This window comes from Oryzias melastigma, linkage group LG17 (assembly GCF_002922805.2).
Source record: "Oryzias melastigma strain HK-1 linkage group LG17, ASM292280v2, whole genome shotgun sequence".
Taxonomy (NCBI): Eukaryota; Metazoa; Chordata; class Actinopteri; order Beloniformes; family Adrianichthyidae; genus Oryzias; species Oryzias melastigma.
This window is the reverse complement of record NC_050528.1, coordinates 26,304,231-26,323,063: the sequence shown is the minus strand read 5'-3', so window position 1 is coordinate 26,323,063 and position 18,833 is coordinate 26,304,231. Positions and strand designations below refer to the sequence as shown.

The 18,833-nt window shown below is 39.3% G+C and overlaps 1 protein-coding gene across 2 annotated transcripts in view; it reads right to left on the bottom strand.

Moving 5' to 3' along the window:
- The window catches only part of LOC112147341 (small conductance calcium-activated potassium channel protein 2), an 82,835-nt gene that overhangs the window by 31,533 nt on the left and 32,469 nt on the right, over positions 1-18,833 (bottom strand). For both annotated transcript variants that reach the window (XM_024273655.2, XM_024273656.2), the window contains exons 2-4: positions 17,378-17,851; positions 12,345-12,440; positions 9,369-9,787 (exon numbers count right to left, since the gene is read on the bottom strand). In XM_024273655.2, the coding sequence (XP_024129423.1) occupies positions 9,369-9,787; positions 12,345-12,440; positions 17,378-17,851 (989 nt within the window). The remainder of the gene's footprint in view (positions 1-9,368; positions 9,788-12,344; positions 12,441-17,377; positions 17,852-18,833) is intronic.

The following is an 18,833-nucleotide window of genomic DNA, read 5'->3' as shown; positions in this document are numbered from 1 at the left end:
CCATTTGTGATGTTGTGCATTTAACCATATAGATTATTTTTAAAACAAAGAGGGTCATTTGCATTAAACAAAGAAAATAAGCAATCAAAAAAAATGAATGAACAAATACATAAAAATAAATAAATAAATTACAGAATGGATTGCTCATACAGTTGCTTCCATAAGCTTGGTGGATGCTCCTCGGGGGTCATTCCAACTGTTCATGAATGGTTTTGAATTGAATTACATAATTTTCAGAGTCAATCCTTGTTCTTCATTGCTCAAAATAACTAGAGCTTTACACAAATTGACAAAAAAAACATGACGCAGAGGAACGAAATTGATGTGATATTTCACATTTCTACCTTCCTTTTTAATTTGCAACTTTTAAATCTTTTGCATAATGAGATACAGTAATGGGAAATTTGCGTTTAGCTTCCAGTTCAGTAGAAGTCAATGTAAATCTATCTCTAGCGTGTTTGCGTAACTCTACAGTAAAGTCTGTTGAAAACACAGGTCTCCTCTCTTGTTTGCAGTATCTGCCCCTCTGGTGCCCTCTCTTGTACACTTTTGATGTTGCTGCTGCTGTTTTTGTCACAGGTGAGCAAGATTTCACACCTGACACACCTGCAACTCATTTTCAATTAGTTGTTTTGTTTTTTTCCATAACCTACCAGGTGATCCTAATTTATCCATTGTGAGTATCCTGTGGTTGTCCTTGACCTGATTTAATTCAGTTCCTTCACACTTTCACTATGAACTCCATAACCTTTGGTCAAAATGTGAGATAAGATCTGTGTCAAATCATTATAAAAGTTCAAGAAATAAATTATTTTCCCTGGTCATGTAACTGGAACTCAGAAAAAGCTAAATATTTTTTTTAATTATATAATAAATAAAAAAAAATAAAAATCCTCTAAATTCATGTGATGTAAGCATATTTCTTAAGCAAGGAAGTAAAGTTATTGTTCATAACTCCTCATGTAAAGGTTGATTTATAAACAGTGATCCAAATTTTTTAAAGCTGTCTACTGTTATTCTAACTAAACCAGAGCTTTTTTCTACCATATTTAGTTTTTGACTCTTCAAGCAGAAGACCACTTTGATAATTTTTTAACTGATATTTTACCAAAGTTCTTTAATTCATTAATTAAGGCTTACTGCAAAAACAGGATCCCTAGAAATAAGTCAAGGATTTTTTTTAACCACATTTGCTTTTTTTTTTTAAATCATCAAAATAATCTGTCAATATGATAAGAAAAAATGTCACAGACAATTCAGATTTTAAGAAAAAAAAGTCACCAAGACATGTTTTCTCAAACTAATATTATTGTGCTATTGAGAACAATTTTTTGATAAGTTTGTTTTTTCGTGAAAGACAAAAACATAAAACAATTTTTCTTTTTACCATTTTGAAATTTGATTGTGAAATTTTACCTAATTGTTGCTCCCTGTTGACTGTTTCTAGTCATTTTAAAATCCTGCCAAACTTGTGAACTTTTTTCCTGATGAAGCTATGGCTTTATTTTCAGGGATTACTAGTCTGTCAACCTCTCTAAAGTCAGGAAGGATGCAGGTAACAACTGCAGGTGAGATGTCGTGCTAAAAAAAGCTAATCTAACCAGTTTTCCCTTTCATTTTGGCATGCTGGAATAATTGGTCTTTAGGAAGTGGTATAAAAACCGTTCTCAATTCTTAAATCAACTAAATGAACTCTGACCCTCAATAGGGGGCTTCTGCGTTTATTGCAGCTGCAATCTGCTCAAAATTGAAAAAAATCTTTAGGGAGGTTCGTTCAAATCCTAATCCAAACCATAAATGAAGCAGTGGTGGGTAGTAATGCACAAATACTTACTAAAGGGATGCTAATCATCATAAAATAGAAGCATATCCTACTTTGTGAATATGCTACCGTGGTTAACGTGTAGCTGAATCTGTGTTATTTTCTTTTAATGTGTTGCTAACAAGGTTTAGCGTAAGCAAAGTCACAGTAACTTTTTCTTTAGGGGCATTTGTCTTTTTTTACGTGTTGCAAACAAGGTTGAAAGATACAGGTTGTGAATATGCTAACACGGCTAACGGCTAGTGGTTCAAACATAGCTAACGTGTAGCGTGTCACAAACACGTTTTAGGCCAATTCCGAATTCTTCTTCTACCCCTACATTTGGCTCTCCAAACGGAGATTTATGGAAAAATACTGGCTATGTCTGAATTCCCAACCTAATACCTACCTGGATTTTAAAAACAATTCGGACATCATGTTCGCTACTTACAACGCCACAGATTTCACTAATTGAAAACCTAAACAATTCAAGTATTATACAATGATTATTTATAAATCCATTGTGTTCTAATGATGAAAATGTTAATGGTTTATTAAAAATACACTTAAATAGCCTTTTTATTTAGCAAAAATTTGTTCAAATGGAATGCATTATGGTCCATATTCCAAAGTCTAGTCAGCATTGATGCACACTGGTTTTTCTGTGAGAATTCTGGAAAATTTGTAGGATACTTGATTTTGGAATTGTAGATTCAGACAGAACTACAACATAGCAAACTCACTATGAGTATTGAAGGAATTCAGACACAACCAGTGTTTTCAGATTCAGTCGTTACTAACCATCGATGACATCATCAATAGTCGTTGGTCATTTGGAAATACATGACATTGGTTTTATAACATTAAAAAGTCATGCAAAGGCCAAAAGTCATTGCTTCCATTTAAATGTAAACCTCTGTGTTTCAGAGCACACCCCCAAGAAGAGATGTGTTAGTCCTTAGTGGCACAGCGTGACGTGGAACACCTTAGCGGCGGAGGGATACATAACTCTAAGTCTCTATGCCTTGAGTCTTATAATGCAGTATATACTGCATATATATAGTGCAGAAAAAATATTTAAATGACAATTCAACTAAAAACCTATGTTTCTCCTCCTATCAGATACTTTAAGATTGGCAAATCAATACACCAGCAGCTTATTTAGATATGACCAATATTACTTAATCCATAAAGACTCTGGAAAGGTTTTTTGGAGAGGGAAAATGTTGGCACTAAAAGGAAAACTGCTCAGCATTTCTTTGCCCCACATCTCAGACCACATTTAACCTGAAAATAGCATCACTGGGCCGCAGCAGCTTCTGTCTCAAACACAAACAATGAGAAAAATGAATAAATTAGCAACATCCTTGACTTGGAATCACACCTAATTAGTGTTACACTGACGCTCGGTAAAATTAGGGCTCAGATTGCTTTCAAATTTATGTTTCTCAACACTCACATGAATGACAGGACTGGCTGATTTGTATGTGTTTAAATGTTTGCAGTTTTGTTTTTTGGATTGTGTGATTTAAAGCCATGATGTTTGTCTACGCCAAGCTGGATGATTTGTCCTAAAGTGTCTCAGACTACAATTAGTTCAAATAAAAGCTACGTAAGTTTGCATCATTCACTATGAAATCCCCTCAACAGTTTTCACAGCGCTCAATAAAAAATAAATGTTGATCCTAATAAACAGGTATGAGGTAAGATTAAAATTTAAAAAGATACATAAAAATCAAGGAAATGTTCTTTTTGTGTGTTCATCGCTTCCTGTTGAGTCAACTAAACACAAAGATCCTAAAAATCCATCAGTGGCTCCCTGTGGGACTCAACCATTTACAGAAATTTGTTCAAATGTGCTGGATGTTACTTTTTATCTTTCATTTACCTTCTAAAAACGACTAATTCATCTGTAAAACTGCATAAATGATGTAACTGAGCGCTAAACACAACCTCCCTGACTGTGAGCTCAAGCATTGTTTCTTGTACTTCCTAACTCAGGAAAAATCAAATAAACAATGTAGGACATTTTCAAAAATGAGCATGTGGCTATTTGGAGAGAAAATATCCTCCATTCATTCTGTAAAACAGGCTCCAAATTTCTATAGAGCGCCGTAAATACTGCGGGAAAATTAACACCTACGAACATTTTAAACAATCTTCTCGCTAGATTTTAAGCCGAGCTTCACCAGCCCAATGAGATACAGTTTATTAATAGATTCTGATACAGCATGTAGGTACGTTAGAGGTGCTACCATTATTTTGTATTATTCATTATTTTTTAAACCCTACTGGGCTGGTTACTGATATATATCATTGCCATTTATTCCATATCTGCCAATAGCCTGAACGGGAGACTTCATATCAACCAGCTGGGAGTGATTTGTTGTAGTTTAGTTTTTGATGAAATAAGCATGGAGTCCATTTGGGTTTGACTTGAGTGCTGATGGCGGAAAGTTAGTTTCTGAATGAGCTTTGTTTGCTGTCCACACCAAATAACATGCAAGGCTTGACTGGAAGTATGCACCAATAAACTCCTGAACAAAATCTAAAAACCAGTTAAGAAAATGTGTTGGTCCTTAAAAAGTTTCTAAATAAAATGTAAAAGAAGAAATATATCTTGAAAAAGGCCATTAATTACATCATCAGCTGATCAAAGGATTGAGGCCACACCCTTTAAAGGGGCCATACCATGAAAATCTACTTTTTGAGCTTTTATTTGTATTATGGTCATTCCTACCTATAAACACTTCTAAAGTTGTATTTTGATCCGTTTACTCATTTCTGAGTAATCCTCTAAAAACATAGAATAGAGGTACTTTATTCATCCCAGACTGGGAAATTAGGATTAGAAACCTGCGCTCTCAGTTCCAGCCCCTCCCATACCCACAAAAACAAGCAGGTTCTCCTGTGCTGATGTCACAGATTAAGGACAGCCCCTTTCAGGAAGAGGCTAACAAACAATTTCCCAGCAAAACTAGCAGTTGTCAGCTGCCAGGGGTGGGCTCGCGTGAGGGGCACAGTCTGTGCTCTGAACACAGACCGTTTATATGAACGTGAGCTTGTGTGGCGATGGCCAAGGAACGCTTATTCGGTTCAGGGTTCAAACTTGTTCGTTGAGGAATCTGCACGACATGTTGGGATTGATTCTGAGAATTACACAAGCAGACAGTGGATATTGGGAAGACGGAAGGAGAAAGGGAGCAGACTATTTCCTGGCGGAGAAGGGGAGCGACCAATTGGGAAAACTGGTTTGAAGGTGGATTATTGAGCACAGACGGAAAGGTGCGGATGTCTCTTGGAAAATGATCCAAGCAAAAAACGATTTTCAATACAGAGATTGATGATGCGGGCTGCACGGTGGCGTAGTGGTTAGCGCTCTTGCCTCACAGCGAGAAGGCCCCGGTTCGACTCCCGGCTGGGACCTTTCTGTGTGGAGTTTGCATGTTCTCCCCGTGCATGCGTGGGTTTTCACCGGGGACTCCGGCTTCCTCCCACCGTCCAAAAACATGCTTCATAGGTTAATTGGTGACTCTAAATTGCCCCTAAGTGTGAATGTGTGTGTGATTGAGGCCCTGCGACAGACTGGCGACCTGTCCAGGGCGTACCCCGCCTTCGCCCATCAGTAGCCGGGATAGGCTCCGGCACCCCCGCGACCCCGAAAGGGAAGCAGCGGTCAAGAAGATGGATGGATAGATTGATGATGCTTCAAAGAGAAAACATAATGTTCTCATCATTTCAATAAATCCTGAAATGTTTATCTGTTATCTGCAATTACTGACCGAATTTCACCACAGAATGACCCATTAGCCATCATCATCGTGTCTGCACCAAATTTTTGGGGGTATAAAAGCCCGGACTACACATACATCCCGTAGATCACTAGCGTTTAAAAATGACTATTTGAAGGCTGGATCTAGATTGACGTCATGAAATGGGGGGTCTCTGCTAAGACACGGGACGGTCTTTCACCCATAAGACCATCACTGCTGCTGACCGCCAACAAGGTTTTGTTGGGTTATGGTCCTAAACTTTTGATCAGTTGATGATTTCAGTTCAATTGTTGTTTTAATTAAATTATCTGCTCAAATGTTTTGCCCCTGTTGTTCCCATTCATTATTTTTACATTTTGAAGCTCTACTAAGAACCTTGTTAAAATCTAACCATGCAAAATAATGCAGTTTCTCAACCACTCTTGAGATTTTGAACAGGAGTATGCGTGTGTCCTACGTGTGAGTGTCCGAACTGGTGGATAACAGATTGTTTGTGTCAGATGTTTACCTTTTAAACTTAATCCACTCATGGCCATTTAGACAAAGCAGATCCACTGAAGCATTAAAGTTTACCACCGAGGTGTGGAGGCGGTTTTCTTGGTTTGGGCTTCTGAATCTAGAGCTTCCTGTGCATTTGTTTACTTCAAGACATGTTGGTCATTGTTTGCATCCGTGTATAATCAATGTAAATTGACAATTGGCAATACTAGTTATTTTGTGCTACAATAAATGTTGAAACACTGAAGAAGTTTAAGTCTAGATCTCGTCCCTTGTTTGAAGAGATAAATCTCTGGATCTTTAATGCACTGAAGACAATGAGATATGCAAATTCTCAGAAATTAAGGATCATTGTTTTTTTTTAAGTATTCCACAATCATTTCATGCACTCTGGCAGATTGGAGAGCCCTTGCCCAGCGATACGTTTGAAAGATTCTCACATTTATGGCTAATTATGTTGTAGATCCAATGTTAAATACCTTCATTAGCTCATAGTTCATCTCCTTGCTAAATCTTTTTAGAAAATTTTAGTTTTGGTTGCTTACAATTGCCTTTATTTCAAATAATTTTAGACCTTAAATGAATTTAACCAATAAAAGTTTGGCATTTGTCAGTTTCAGTTTATGTATCTTGCATTAACTAAATGATTTTTAATTGAGCATTTTTTTTTTTAAAGGTTGCCTGCCTTATTTTTTAGAAGCCATAAGTTAAATTTTTATAACTTTTCCAGAATTCATGTTGCTTCTATGGCTGAAGGCCGTGTCACACTGCCACTACGTGCATGTTGCGTATTTTCCATGTATGAAATATCAGTCTTTCGTGATACATGCTTGATAAACGTCATTCATAAGTTCGACGTTATTGTTCGATGTGCACAGATGTCCGCTGAGGGTTTTGGCGGACAGGTCTTCACATGAATTTGGTTTTAAATAATTCAAAATTTATGGTCGGCTGATAATTATGCGGTTTATGTGTAGGATATTTTAAAATAGTTTATTCGCAGTGATTAGATAACTCTTAAGAAACTTTGCATGATTTTTCCAAGATGCTTACGCAAATTTGTGTCTTTCTAGGACCATTTCACGTATGTCTCACAGACTTTTCATGCATGTACCACTGGTGTATAATTTGTGTATACGGCGCACATACCACGTTAAAAATAGGTAATCTAATAATCATACACAATTAGCGTATTGTGTGACAGGTATATAAATCGACCGATCTTTCACCTCTCCAGCAGTTTATACCGAGTTGGGGTCTCGGCGGGTGCGGATGCAACTGTGGACTCACGCCGGGCCCTTCTCGCTGATCTCCCCAGCTGCCCCTAGCACCAAGCAGCTGACTTAAGCCTCGTTTCCACTGAGTAGTCCGGTACAAGAGGAGTGGTACGGTGAGCATCTGGTGAGCATTTCCACTCAGTTAAGCCTCACTTCCACTGAGCGGTTGGTTTTCATGGAACATGTGTAGACCGCTAGCGTGTCATTGAGTAATTGTCGTGCGACGACTAAAAGAGCAACAACAATCGAGGTCATCCAGCAGCTCGTCTTTTTCTTGCTTTGCTTTTTGTACATCGTTTATAACAGGAATTTAATGTTGTTTGAAAGAAGATTGTGGGTGGCTAAGAAGAATATCGCCATAAAGAAGGAAACTGAATCGCTAGCTTAGAGCTATATTGGTGCTTTCTAATGTCGTCATCACTTTCTGCCAATCAGCGGGTGGGAACAGCGACTCCGCCCTCAACCGTTCTATTTTTCTATGGACCTACAACGGATGGGAGTCCTCCAGAGGTACTGGTCAGAACTGTTTAATGGGTTCATTTAACAGTGGAAAGGCTCAAAATACTGGATGGAACTGGACCGGACTGCTCAGTGGAAACGAGGCTTTAGAACTGGTGCAGACCAGAGGAATCCGACTTTTTAATTAAAACAATGCACCACGAGTTTGATTTCTCCCCAGTGCTCTGAATGTCAAAGAGAAGAAATTCAATGAAGTTTTTATACTTCTTCCATGGTTTTAACGTGGTTCATTTGTGATTCTTCTGTGAAAAATTTTACATAAAGACCACAACTTTTTTCCTTTTTCCACGTATGATCAATTTTCATTTATGCAATATCCACAAAATGTACGTAGTGACTGTGTGACACGGTCCTGAAGCCATGGACTATTAACCCTCAGATTGAAGTAATCCAAAAGGTAACAAAAAACTTGAATAATACAAGACTGACATCTGAATAAGCTGTTAAAAAGTCTATTTTAGTGAGTCATGGTGTGTGATTATAGACCGTCGCTGTTTTTAAGTAGCGTCTGAAGTGTGTTTCAATACAAGGCCGGGATTAAGAGAGTGGACAGTGTTAGTGGTGCTGAATGAAGCTGTACAGAGCAGCTAGAAATGTGCTTTGAGCTACTGCAGTAGAAGAGACATTATTAGTTGTGGTTTCCATCCACAGCTAAATAAATTCTCAAATAAATGTATAGTATTTTTTCTTTGTTTTGATTTTGTTTTTTCAAAGAAAAAATTCAAACTCTTTGTGTCTAGAATGAAACTGTCCTGAAAGGGTTACTGAATGTTGAAGAGATTCTTGAGGAGGGATAAAAAAAAGCTTTCCTCTAAGCTGATATTTGTGCAAAGCAGCACGTGTGTTCCAAGATGGGTCTGACAAGTTGTGCTGCATACATCATCCACCCTCCACCAACCCCACTCAACCAAGCAAGAGGACGTTAAAACATCAAAGCTGGCATTAACGCCTCATTTCCCTGTGCAAATCCAAGACAAAAGAGAGAAAGGGAATCTTTGCGTTTCTCCCTGCCTCTTTCACTTTCAGGGAGAATTCCCGCCGTCCCCCTGAGAACAACCCCAACGTGTCGTTTTGGGGAGGGGTGGGGGTGCTTCGGGGGTCCTGGGGGGCTGCTCTGCATTACCAAAACAAACCATTCAGCAAACAAACAATTATACACTCATGAATTATGGACAAGCTGTCTAAAACAGCAATAAAAACAAGGAGCGGGGGGGACCCAGGGGTGGGTGCCGAGCTAATGAAATGCGCATCGGGCTGTTTTTACACACGCAGCCAGCCGTTCAGTCAGTCGACTAATCGGGTAACGACTCCGCACGTTTCTGTGGTCAGCTGAATGTAAGTGACAGAAAGAAGCAACACTGAAAAGCGTGGGACATGACAGCAACAGGGGTGCCAGGAGAAAATGTGTCAACAGCAAAGCAACACAATCGTGGTCAACCATTCTGTTTTTCTTCTTCAGTGTGTGCCAAAAAAAAACATTCGCCACAACCTGGTGTTTACCTCTCACAGACACGCACAGTCCATGCAGCAATGATCCAGGAGGATATACTGAACACCAGCAACACAGTTCCTGGACAGATGGTCATGAGGGTCTTCATGACGAAGCGCGTGTTGAAGTTGATCTTATTGAGGGCGCCTATGCTGCGGGACGAAGCATCCGTGAACAGCTTGCTGTGGAGCAGCATGACCCTGCCGATCAGGTAGAGTCTCAGGAACATGGGGATGGAGAGGATGATGTCCACGTCCGCGTCGGCCACGGACGGCGTGTAGGTGAAGGCCAGGCGCGCCGTCCACGTGAAGACGTATTGGCCGGGGATGGGGTGGATGGCACACACCAGGAGCTCCAGCACGATGAAGAAGATCCGCTCGTACGTCATGGCTATCCTCCAGTCGTCCGCGCCGTTGTCGACCATAAAGAGCTGGAGGGGAGAACAGGCGGCGTTTACAACTAAACTGCCATTTTAGTGGAATCTCTAGCAGTGGAGGGGGTAGAGCATTTTAAATGTGGGGGGAGGACAAAGGTCTTTGGGAGAACAGTAGAAGGGAAAGGCCATTACAAGTAAAAGGATGATGAAAAATAGGCAAAAAGAGTCATTTGAGAAGCTCAAGAATTCATTCATTTTAAAATATTGCTTTTGGTATTTATATTGATATCTTAATTGTTGCCAGTAGTGACACTAAAATTAACTCAAAAATGGGGATCAAAGTTTTTTCTACTGGAGCAGGAGCCCCCCCATAGCTCCGCCCCCATCTTTCCCTCTTAGCTTCATGCAGTTCTTAAATATTTGCCTAAAATGCAACTGTAAAGTAGTTTAAGGAAACTAAACCAAAACTTTAATCGTTATTTTTTTATAAAAATAAAAATTACAGTTTTTCCCCTATACATCAAACTGTGTGTAAACCACCTCATCTTAACCTTTAACTAATTATTAAGAGGATTTTTTCTGTAGATATTTTACATAATTGTAGTAGGTGAACTATTACTTTTCCTACTCACACAGAAAACTTTATCTAAAATCTATTTTAAAACCCTTCCCATTAGTCTTTTAATTATGATTGTAGGCATTATTACAATTTTCTTTATATATACATGTTCTCCATTATGACAGAAATGCCATAAGAGCATGTTAAAACATCACTTTCACAGGAGAAGGTCTTTAAAGAGAGACCTGAATGAAGTGCACAGAACAAACTGAACACCCAGCAGACATGCTACATCTTTTTTTTCCTGCACAACACCTGCTGTCAAAGGCAGCATGGGACATTTGGGCCACATCTGGTCCATTCAACTAATTCTAGAACCCAAATTATTCATCAATGAATGTCATGGGAAGTCAAGACAGACCTTTACATGACTTCACTGGGTTTATATGGAGAGAGAACAACCACTTGTTACATTTTATATTTCGAATGCATTCTGGGTATTAATATTTAAACATAGATACAAAATTATGTCTATGATTTTAAATGTTTAAGTATACAATAATTTACTGAGCCATTAAAGGGACATAGGGATAAGAAAGGTGGTTTCTCATGCGCACTAGATAGTAACCCATGCTCATCAGATAGTAACTAGTGCGCACCAGATAGTAACGATGTGCACCAGATAGTAGCCATGTTCACCAGATAGTAACCATGAACACCAGATAGTAACTGGTGCACACCAGAAATTAACCAGTGCATACCAGATAGTAACTGGTGCAAATAAGATATTAACCGGTGCGTACAAGACAGTAACAGGTATGCATAAGATAGTAGCCAATGTGTACCAGATAGTAACTAGTGTGCACTAGATAGCAACCAGCACTTACCAGATAGTAACCACTGTGTACCAGATAGCAACCGGTGCTCACCAGAAAGTAACCAGTGTGTACCAGATAGTAACCATGCATACCAGATAGTAACTGGTGCACACCAGGTATTAACCGGTGCATACAAGGTAGTAACCGGTATGCATAAGATATTGACCGGTGCATACCATATAGTAACCGATATGCACCAGATAGCAACCAGTGGTCACCAGATACTAACTAGTATGTACCAGATAGTAACCGGTGTGCACCAGTTAGTAAATGGTGTGTACCAGATATTAACCATATGCACCAGATAGTAACCATGCACACCAGATAGTAACCAGTGTGTACCAGATATTAACCGGTGCATACCAGATAGTAACTGGTATGCATAAAATAGTAGCCAGTGCACCATATGGTGAGAAAATTAAAGCTTTCACATGAGCACCAGATAGTAAGTGGTGCACACAACTTACTATTTGTTGAGCACCAGATAGCAAATGGTACACACCGGATAGTAACTGGTGCGCACAACTTACTATCTGGTGCGCATGAGAAACCAGTATTTTTTGCACTTTGACGTCCTTTTAGGGGTTCTGTAATAACTTAAAGCAAGTATAGTAACATTAAAACAAAAGATTCCTACAAATGTATTTTTGTTTTTGTCATTAAAACAAATCTTGAAACCTTTATTTTTCGAGGACTGCAAACAGTTGAAAAAAATACCTAAAGAAATAAATAAGAAAATCTAGAAGGGCACAATGCGATTTTAGCAAACAATTAATCAACAGATACATTTTCCTGGAATTTAAATTAATACAATGTGAACAAATAGGCTGTAAATAAGGATCCCACCAGCAAGTTTACATTTGGAAAAAGGTGAAGCAAATTTAAATCATCTTTGCTCTAATATTGACAATTTAATTTACTTAGTTTTTTGGCAATAAATAAGTTGTTTATGGTTTTAGTGCTGATAAACTACAAGTTAACATTGCACTCCAAGGAAAAACTTTCTACTATATATATCTCACATTAGGAAACATTATAATGACAGTCTGATAAATAATAATAATAATAATAATAATAATAATAATAATAACAATACTAATAATAATAAAGCAAATTTCTGCTTACATCCTCAAATTTTCATTATCTTTTTTTTTTCCATTTGAAATGAACTCACCTGGATTTCCCGAGCGTGGTACATTATTATAAGACCAAGCAGTATAACAGTGGAAAGGCTGATGAGGCATTTCAGTGCAAATGAGTATGAAGATTCCTGTAATGAGAAAAAAAGAGAACATGAGGGAGAAGTAATGAATTACCAGAGTCAATGTTTCACCGTGTTACAAACAGACCTAATGTAAAGAATCCTCTTTCCATTCACTTTGTGCTTTTTGAAGCGATTCCAATTTCATTTGCAGTAACCATATCTTAACTATGTAATCCTGATCATTCCTGATTAGTTTATTTGAACCTATTTTGTTGGTATCCCTAAAAATTGTGACTTTAAACGTATAAAGTAAAGACAAAATTGCATACAGAGATACAAACAGTCGTCTAAAACCAGAAACACTGACAGGCTCTCTGTCTGACTCTCAGGATGTGGCTAAACAAAGCTGCTGCAGATGGAGGTGCAGCCTGATATTATCTGGACGTTGGTTGTTCTCCACCATCTAAACTACCAATTAATCAAAGCTGCACAGAAAAAGGGGGACCTTCCACTTCGTGGTGGCTTTGCATTAGCAGCCGTGTACCACAGGGGTGATGAATAGGCTGGCTAGACCTAGGGGCTGCAAAGCTGTTTAAGAGGACATGGGGAGCATAGATCTTGGAAATGAGAACCTTTACTTCTCAAAAGTCCCCTTATACGTTGGTAAAATGCCAGCTAATAAATCTTTGAACCGGCGTGGTGCAAAGAGGCTGCTCTGCAGCCGGGTAATGATAATGGGGTTGTTAATATAATAATAACAACACGAGCTACAAATGATAAAAGCGATAAGTGGAAGTGGTTTGCATAATCGTGGCTGTGATGGCAGTCGGAGCATTCCAATATTACTCTGTCCTTCGGTGGTCCACATTTCAGAATGTATTTTTAGCTGTCAACTAGATTGCTTTGCTCCGGCGTTCAGAGACACGTTCCAAAGACATTCAAAGATTGTTTTGAGAAGTCCCAGCTGAAATAACATTCAGTAAACCAATTAATTCACCTGCCAAAGGTTCAAGGAGGTTTGTGTCCCAGTGCTTACGGGCTCTTTGTGCTTCCCTCTTTGAGGGCGTAGAAAACGCTCACCGAGCCTCTGTGACACGGGGAACAGAATGTCCACGGAGCATGCAACCTGTTCTTTGAGGGAGGGGGTTTGGAGCATGTTGTTTTCCAGCAGAGGTCATAACTGGATTTTTGGATGTTTGACATTTAATAATCCAAAAAACTATGCTGATGGTTACTGTTGTAGTTCTCACGATGCTTTCACACCAGGCTTGGACACACATGTTTGAGCGACAATGAAATTGCTTCTAAGATTAACACTCTTGAGTTCATGCAGCACTACTCAAGTTTATAGTCTGTTGTCTGGGCCTACACACATCAGTTGAACTTTGACCAATCAAGGACTCTGATTTGGCAGCGTCAATTTCAAAACACAGAAGTTCCAAATGGTTTGTGACACCAAGTCTTTCATATATCGGAGTAGAGCTGTGAAAGAAAAAGCCTGGAGCAAAATTTGCGAAATTTGCACCTCAACATTTTACACCAACCATAGTCCAATTGTGAGTAGCACCGGTCCAGTGTGAACACCATAAGCTAAAAGTGCATTCAAAACCCATGTTCAGCTCACTCTTGAACATGCCACACATGACCGGTGTGTACATAGCATTACTGTTTACATATTTTGTTGTAGCTGGAGCTGCAGTAGTATGCCGTGTAAATAGTTTCTCATAACTATTATATTAATCTTCTCTCACACATTTTAAACATATCAATCTTTCCATCCATTTCTTAAACACACCTAATTTCTTTCAAGGTCATTACATTGCTGGAGCCTATCCCAGCTACTGTTGGTCAAAGGCGAGGTACATCCTGCTCAGGTCGCTAGTCTGTCGCAGAGAATTAGAATAAATAAACCTCAAAACTCAGATATTTTAGCTCTCATTTTACTTCTTTACTTTGGTTATGAACTAAACAAGTGAATCCTGGTCCAATTGAAGGTGTAGGCTTTGGTTTTAGTTCAATTCAATTATTTTAGGGAACCAATTTATAATCACAGGTTAAACTTCTAATAGTCAAATAGTTAAAAAGCAAAAAGAAATTTGGAGGATCTGTGTTTGTCTGGCTGTCAGTATTTTTTTCTGTGAAATGTTTATTCACACTACTCCCTTTGAAAGAGTGCTCCCTGTGACGTTCATTATGTCTACTACCCAACGGTTGGTTTTCCCAATGTACTGTCTGTAGCGGTCTTCACTACAGTTCATGGAAGACACTGCATGACTTAGTTTGTAGCTCGTACTTTTGTTCCTGGGTTGAACCAGTTTCTGTCACAAAATGTTAAGCAATTTGAAATGGATCTATATGATGTGCCGAACAAAAATCTATTGAGTTTTTTTAAAACAGACCAGAGATGTATGGGGTTCCAATGGTATGATTTTTTGGCTCTTGTTCACTCTTGTTGTGTTTTATAGGGCCAGTTTGAAAATTTTAAGGTTCTGAGGGCTTGGTGGATAAGTTGCTCCTCTCCATACCTTTAAGGCTTGTGGGCTCTTCTTGGGCTGGTAAATTCTGATCATACCAAGTTTGTGCTGCAGAAGTCAAACAGAAAGTACTGATCTGTGTGTGTGGATTTTCTGAATAGTACAGCAAGGCAAGGCTGATTTTGTATGTGTCAACAGCACTAACATGTCCTGTAAAGGCTTCCAGTTCCTGGATTTTGATCTTAACCTAGGCTTTCTCTATCTATTGGATCCAGTGGCTGAGAGTAGTACTTGTGAACAAGTCTGAAGTTCTTCTATACACCTACTCCAGGTATTTGTAGATCACAATGCGTGGAAGTGTGTAGTCTAGGGCACAACCTTGTCCTTGACTAAACATGCAGTTTGCAAAGTGAAAATTAGTGGTGCTGAGTCACACTTAACTGGATGATGTGTCTGGAGTCAGCTTTGTCCTTTTATTTTTAATCCAGAGTCTTGAAGCAGTTGCCTCCTCACTTGGGCTGGGTATGTCCAATAACTTCCAAAATCGATTTGATTCGATTCACCAGAGCCTGGATCAATTCGATTTTGATTCTTTTCTATCCTCTCAATTCAGTTTGATTCAATTCCATTTTGAGTTTACACATCTAGACACATTTGTTTAGAAATAAATTAATAATCTATATATACGGTTCAAAGATATTCATATCAATCTGATACAGTTCACATACTGTAAAATGTATTATTGAAATTATAATCACATGGATTCTCAAATGGAGAAGCTCCAACAATTGTTCTGCCTCTCCTGGAAGATGTTTCAGTTTGGCCACTAGGTGGCGATCACTCTATAGCATAACATAACACCTTAACCAAGAAGAAGAAGAAAATATGAGCAAAAAAACAGTGCTTTTCACCACAAATGGTTACTAAGAAACAGTATGAGGGGAAAAAATGAAGTTTCCAACCTCAAATAGTTACTTTAAAATGTATTTCCTTGAAAGACTTTGGAAAATTCAGGCCTGTGAGTTTATAAAGATGTTCATTTAGTCAGCAATGTATGTGTAGGTCGACCAAGTGTTAGCATTAGCCGTCCTATGGTAAATCCCGTTATACATTAGCATCAAGCTAGCGGACTTTAGCATGATACATTAAAATGATCTCTACTTTTATGGATCGATGATTGATCTATTAAGCTTAGATTGATTTAGATCAATTAATCAATTTTATCAACCCAGCCCTACTCCCCCCTGCAGTGACTACTTCAGGGATGGGGATAAAGGTGAATAGGGAGGTTGCATCATAAGACATAATCCATCAGAATCCTCCCAAAGATGCCAGTCTTTGTTCTAAAAGTCTTAAAAGTTGAAGTAAAATGAGTCGGTCTGATTCTTTTGTTCAAATGTTCAGGCTCTTTATCTTTTTGTTCTCTGATTTGTCTTTTCATAGCTCTGGTCATCTGTAAGATATTGGGTTTCACATTGTTCTGTCTGCACCTGAAGTTAAATCTGAGTTGGTTCTTGTTGTCTACCAGCTTCCTTGCAGTTTTCTCCATTTGTTGAACCAGCTGAAGGGTTCCAAAAATGACATGAAAAGTGTGTTGATCAATCATCCAGGTTGATTTTGTTGAAGTAGCTTTAAATTTAGGTAGTGCTAGTTGGTCACTTGGTTGTTCTTTTAAAATTGAAGACATTTCTTTTTTCTAAGTTCTGCAATGGTTACGAGAGCTGGTTTATATTCTTCATCGAAGAGGGCGTTTACGAGATCATAGAAATTTTAATCACTGACCTATCACAAGTCAGTGTTCCACAGCATGGCCGTCCTAGAAACCAGAATAAGTAAATGATGCATAATGAGCCGCTCTGAGTACACTGACTGATCATTTGGTCAGTATGACTGTTTTGGTGTCTGAACAGGATCATCAGGAAGATAAAAGACACAAGAACTTACTGACAAAGACAGTGATCCTCTACAATCCATCTCCTGCCAGTAGAGCAGAACTATCAACAAAAAATACTCAGGAAATCATTTGTTTCTTAGACCATCATACAGTTTGACTATTTCTGAGATGGGGAGGTTGACAAAACAGCTGGTTTGCTCCACAGTTCAATTTTGGATTTTGCTTTTTTTTTGGGGGGGAGAAAATTGTTAAAAATGTACTAAATATTTATGTGTTTGCTATCTTGTTCGTACTTTTTTATTTATCTATTGTGTCTTTCATTTTTTATATATATAGTTGCTGGTAGTGTTTTTATATAAAATAGCAAAAATACTTTGAATTTTCTTTGGGATAAGAAAAATCCAACCCACTTGTCTCCTTTATTTATTCCCCATGACACTAAGATCGTTAATTCCTTGGCTAACATCCTAAGTATCCATGCGGTCAATAACACTTTGATACAATCAGTTGTCTGCAGGAACATCCTGATCACCTGAATGATTAGGATGTCCTGATCCCACGACACCCTTTGACCGCTCCAAAGGAACCCAGAAACAAAGAGCACATTGATCTACTCAACTCTCACATTCTCTTACCTTAGTGTAAACCCCCCACGAAAGTTCTGTCTCTGTCACCATGACAACAATCCCAAACATCCCAAAGATGAGTGCGTAATCGCTCAGCCGCTTCCTCTTCTCAAACAGCGCTCTCCGATGACCAAGTTTGTAGCCAATGTCCCTGTTCTTCTTCTGTGGAGCCCTCCCGCCACCTCGACCGCTGCCCTCCCTGACTAAGCTCTCGTTGGAAGCCTTGCTGGGGTCTTCACCGCCGTTGCCCTTGGAAACCACCACCTCCAGGCCAGAGCTGTGCAGCGTCTGCAAGGGTTGTGTCTCCGAGTCGAGCTCTGCGAGGTTGCGGCGCGACGAGGACGCCAGGCTGCCCACTAATGGTCTCACCACTCCGCCATTGTACTTGCAGGTGTTCATGGCTATCTGAGGGAGTCGGCCACTGCTCTCAGAGAGAGAGGGCTTGGATCCAGCATGGCTCAGCTTCCTCTGCTCAGTGGTGGCCTGTGGACACAACAGATAGGTAAAAATGAGACACAGTCCACACATATTTAGCTCTTGGAACGAGAGTTTTGTGTGGTGGCCCTGAAGACCAAACCACACCAACAAATCACTCAACGCAAAAACCTATTAAAGAGTAACCAAACCCTAAATCAACTTCTTTTAGTCTGTTGATCTCTATAAATTGGGCTTTAAAAGCGTCTTTTGGTCATTGCCACATTTTTGACAAATTAAAATAAGCTTGTTTAATTCTTTAAAATTTAGTCAAAACAGTCTGTAGTCTGCCCCCTACAGGTTGAACCGAGGTATTACATTTGAATTTCATGATTGGTCAAATTGGTCCCACGTCATTTCAGAAGTCCCGCGTCATGATCTACAGCTCCAGTAATAAGCATGTTTGACATGACCAAGGCGGACGCAGTACTGCACAGATTGCCTGCAGCGTGGTGTCTGCTGGTTAGTTTTTTGCTCCGTCACATATGCGCCGACAAGAAAGTATTGCGAGAAAGGGGTGGGTTCAAGGCGCCCATCTAAGCCAGCGCCACTAGAAAATAGGTATTGTGCTGGCTGCAAGCCGCCTTGATGACTACATAACAATGCATTATGGGAAAATATGTCCAGAAATGACTGGTGCTAAATGATGGAAAGTTGCATATTTTGTAACTCTTTTGTGGAAAGTAGTTAATCACTGATTTTAAAACTTCCTGTTCTCGTACAGTCTCGCCGTTCGCCTTCAGCTCAGGTACCTTTCCCCGCCCCCGCCTGCAGCCGCCTGGTCTCGCCGACAATCCAGGTGAGGCGCAAGTCATCTCAAACACATAATGATAACAGCTCTGTTCCCCAGCCCCACCCCTCTGACTGGATTTTTAAATTTCGGCTGTGGGTGGAGTCAGCCTCCAACTTCCCTGTTTGGTTACCCTTTAAAGATCTTAACAACAATGAAAAAGAAATAAACATAAACATAAAAAATTCAAAATCAACACGA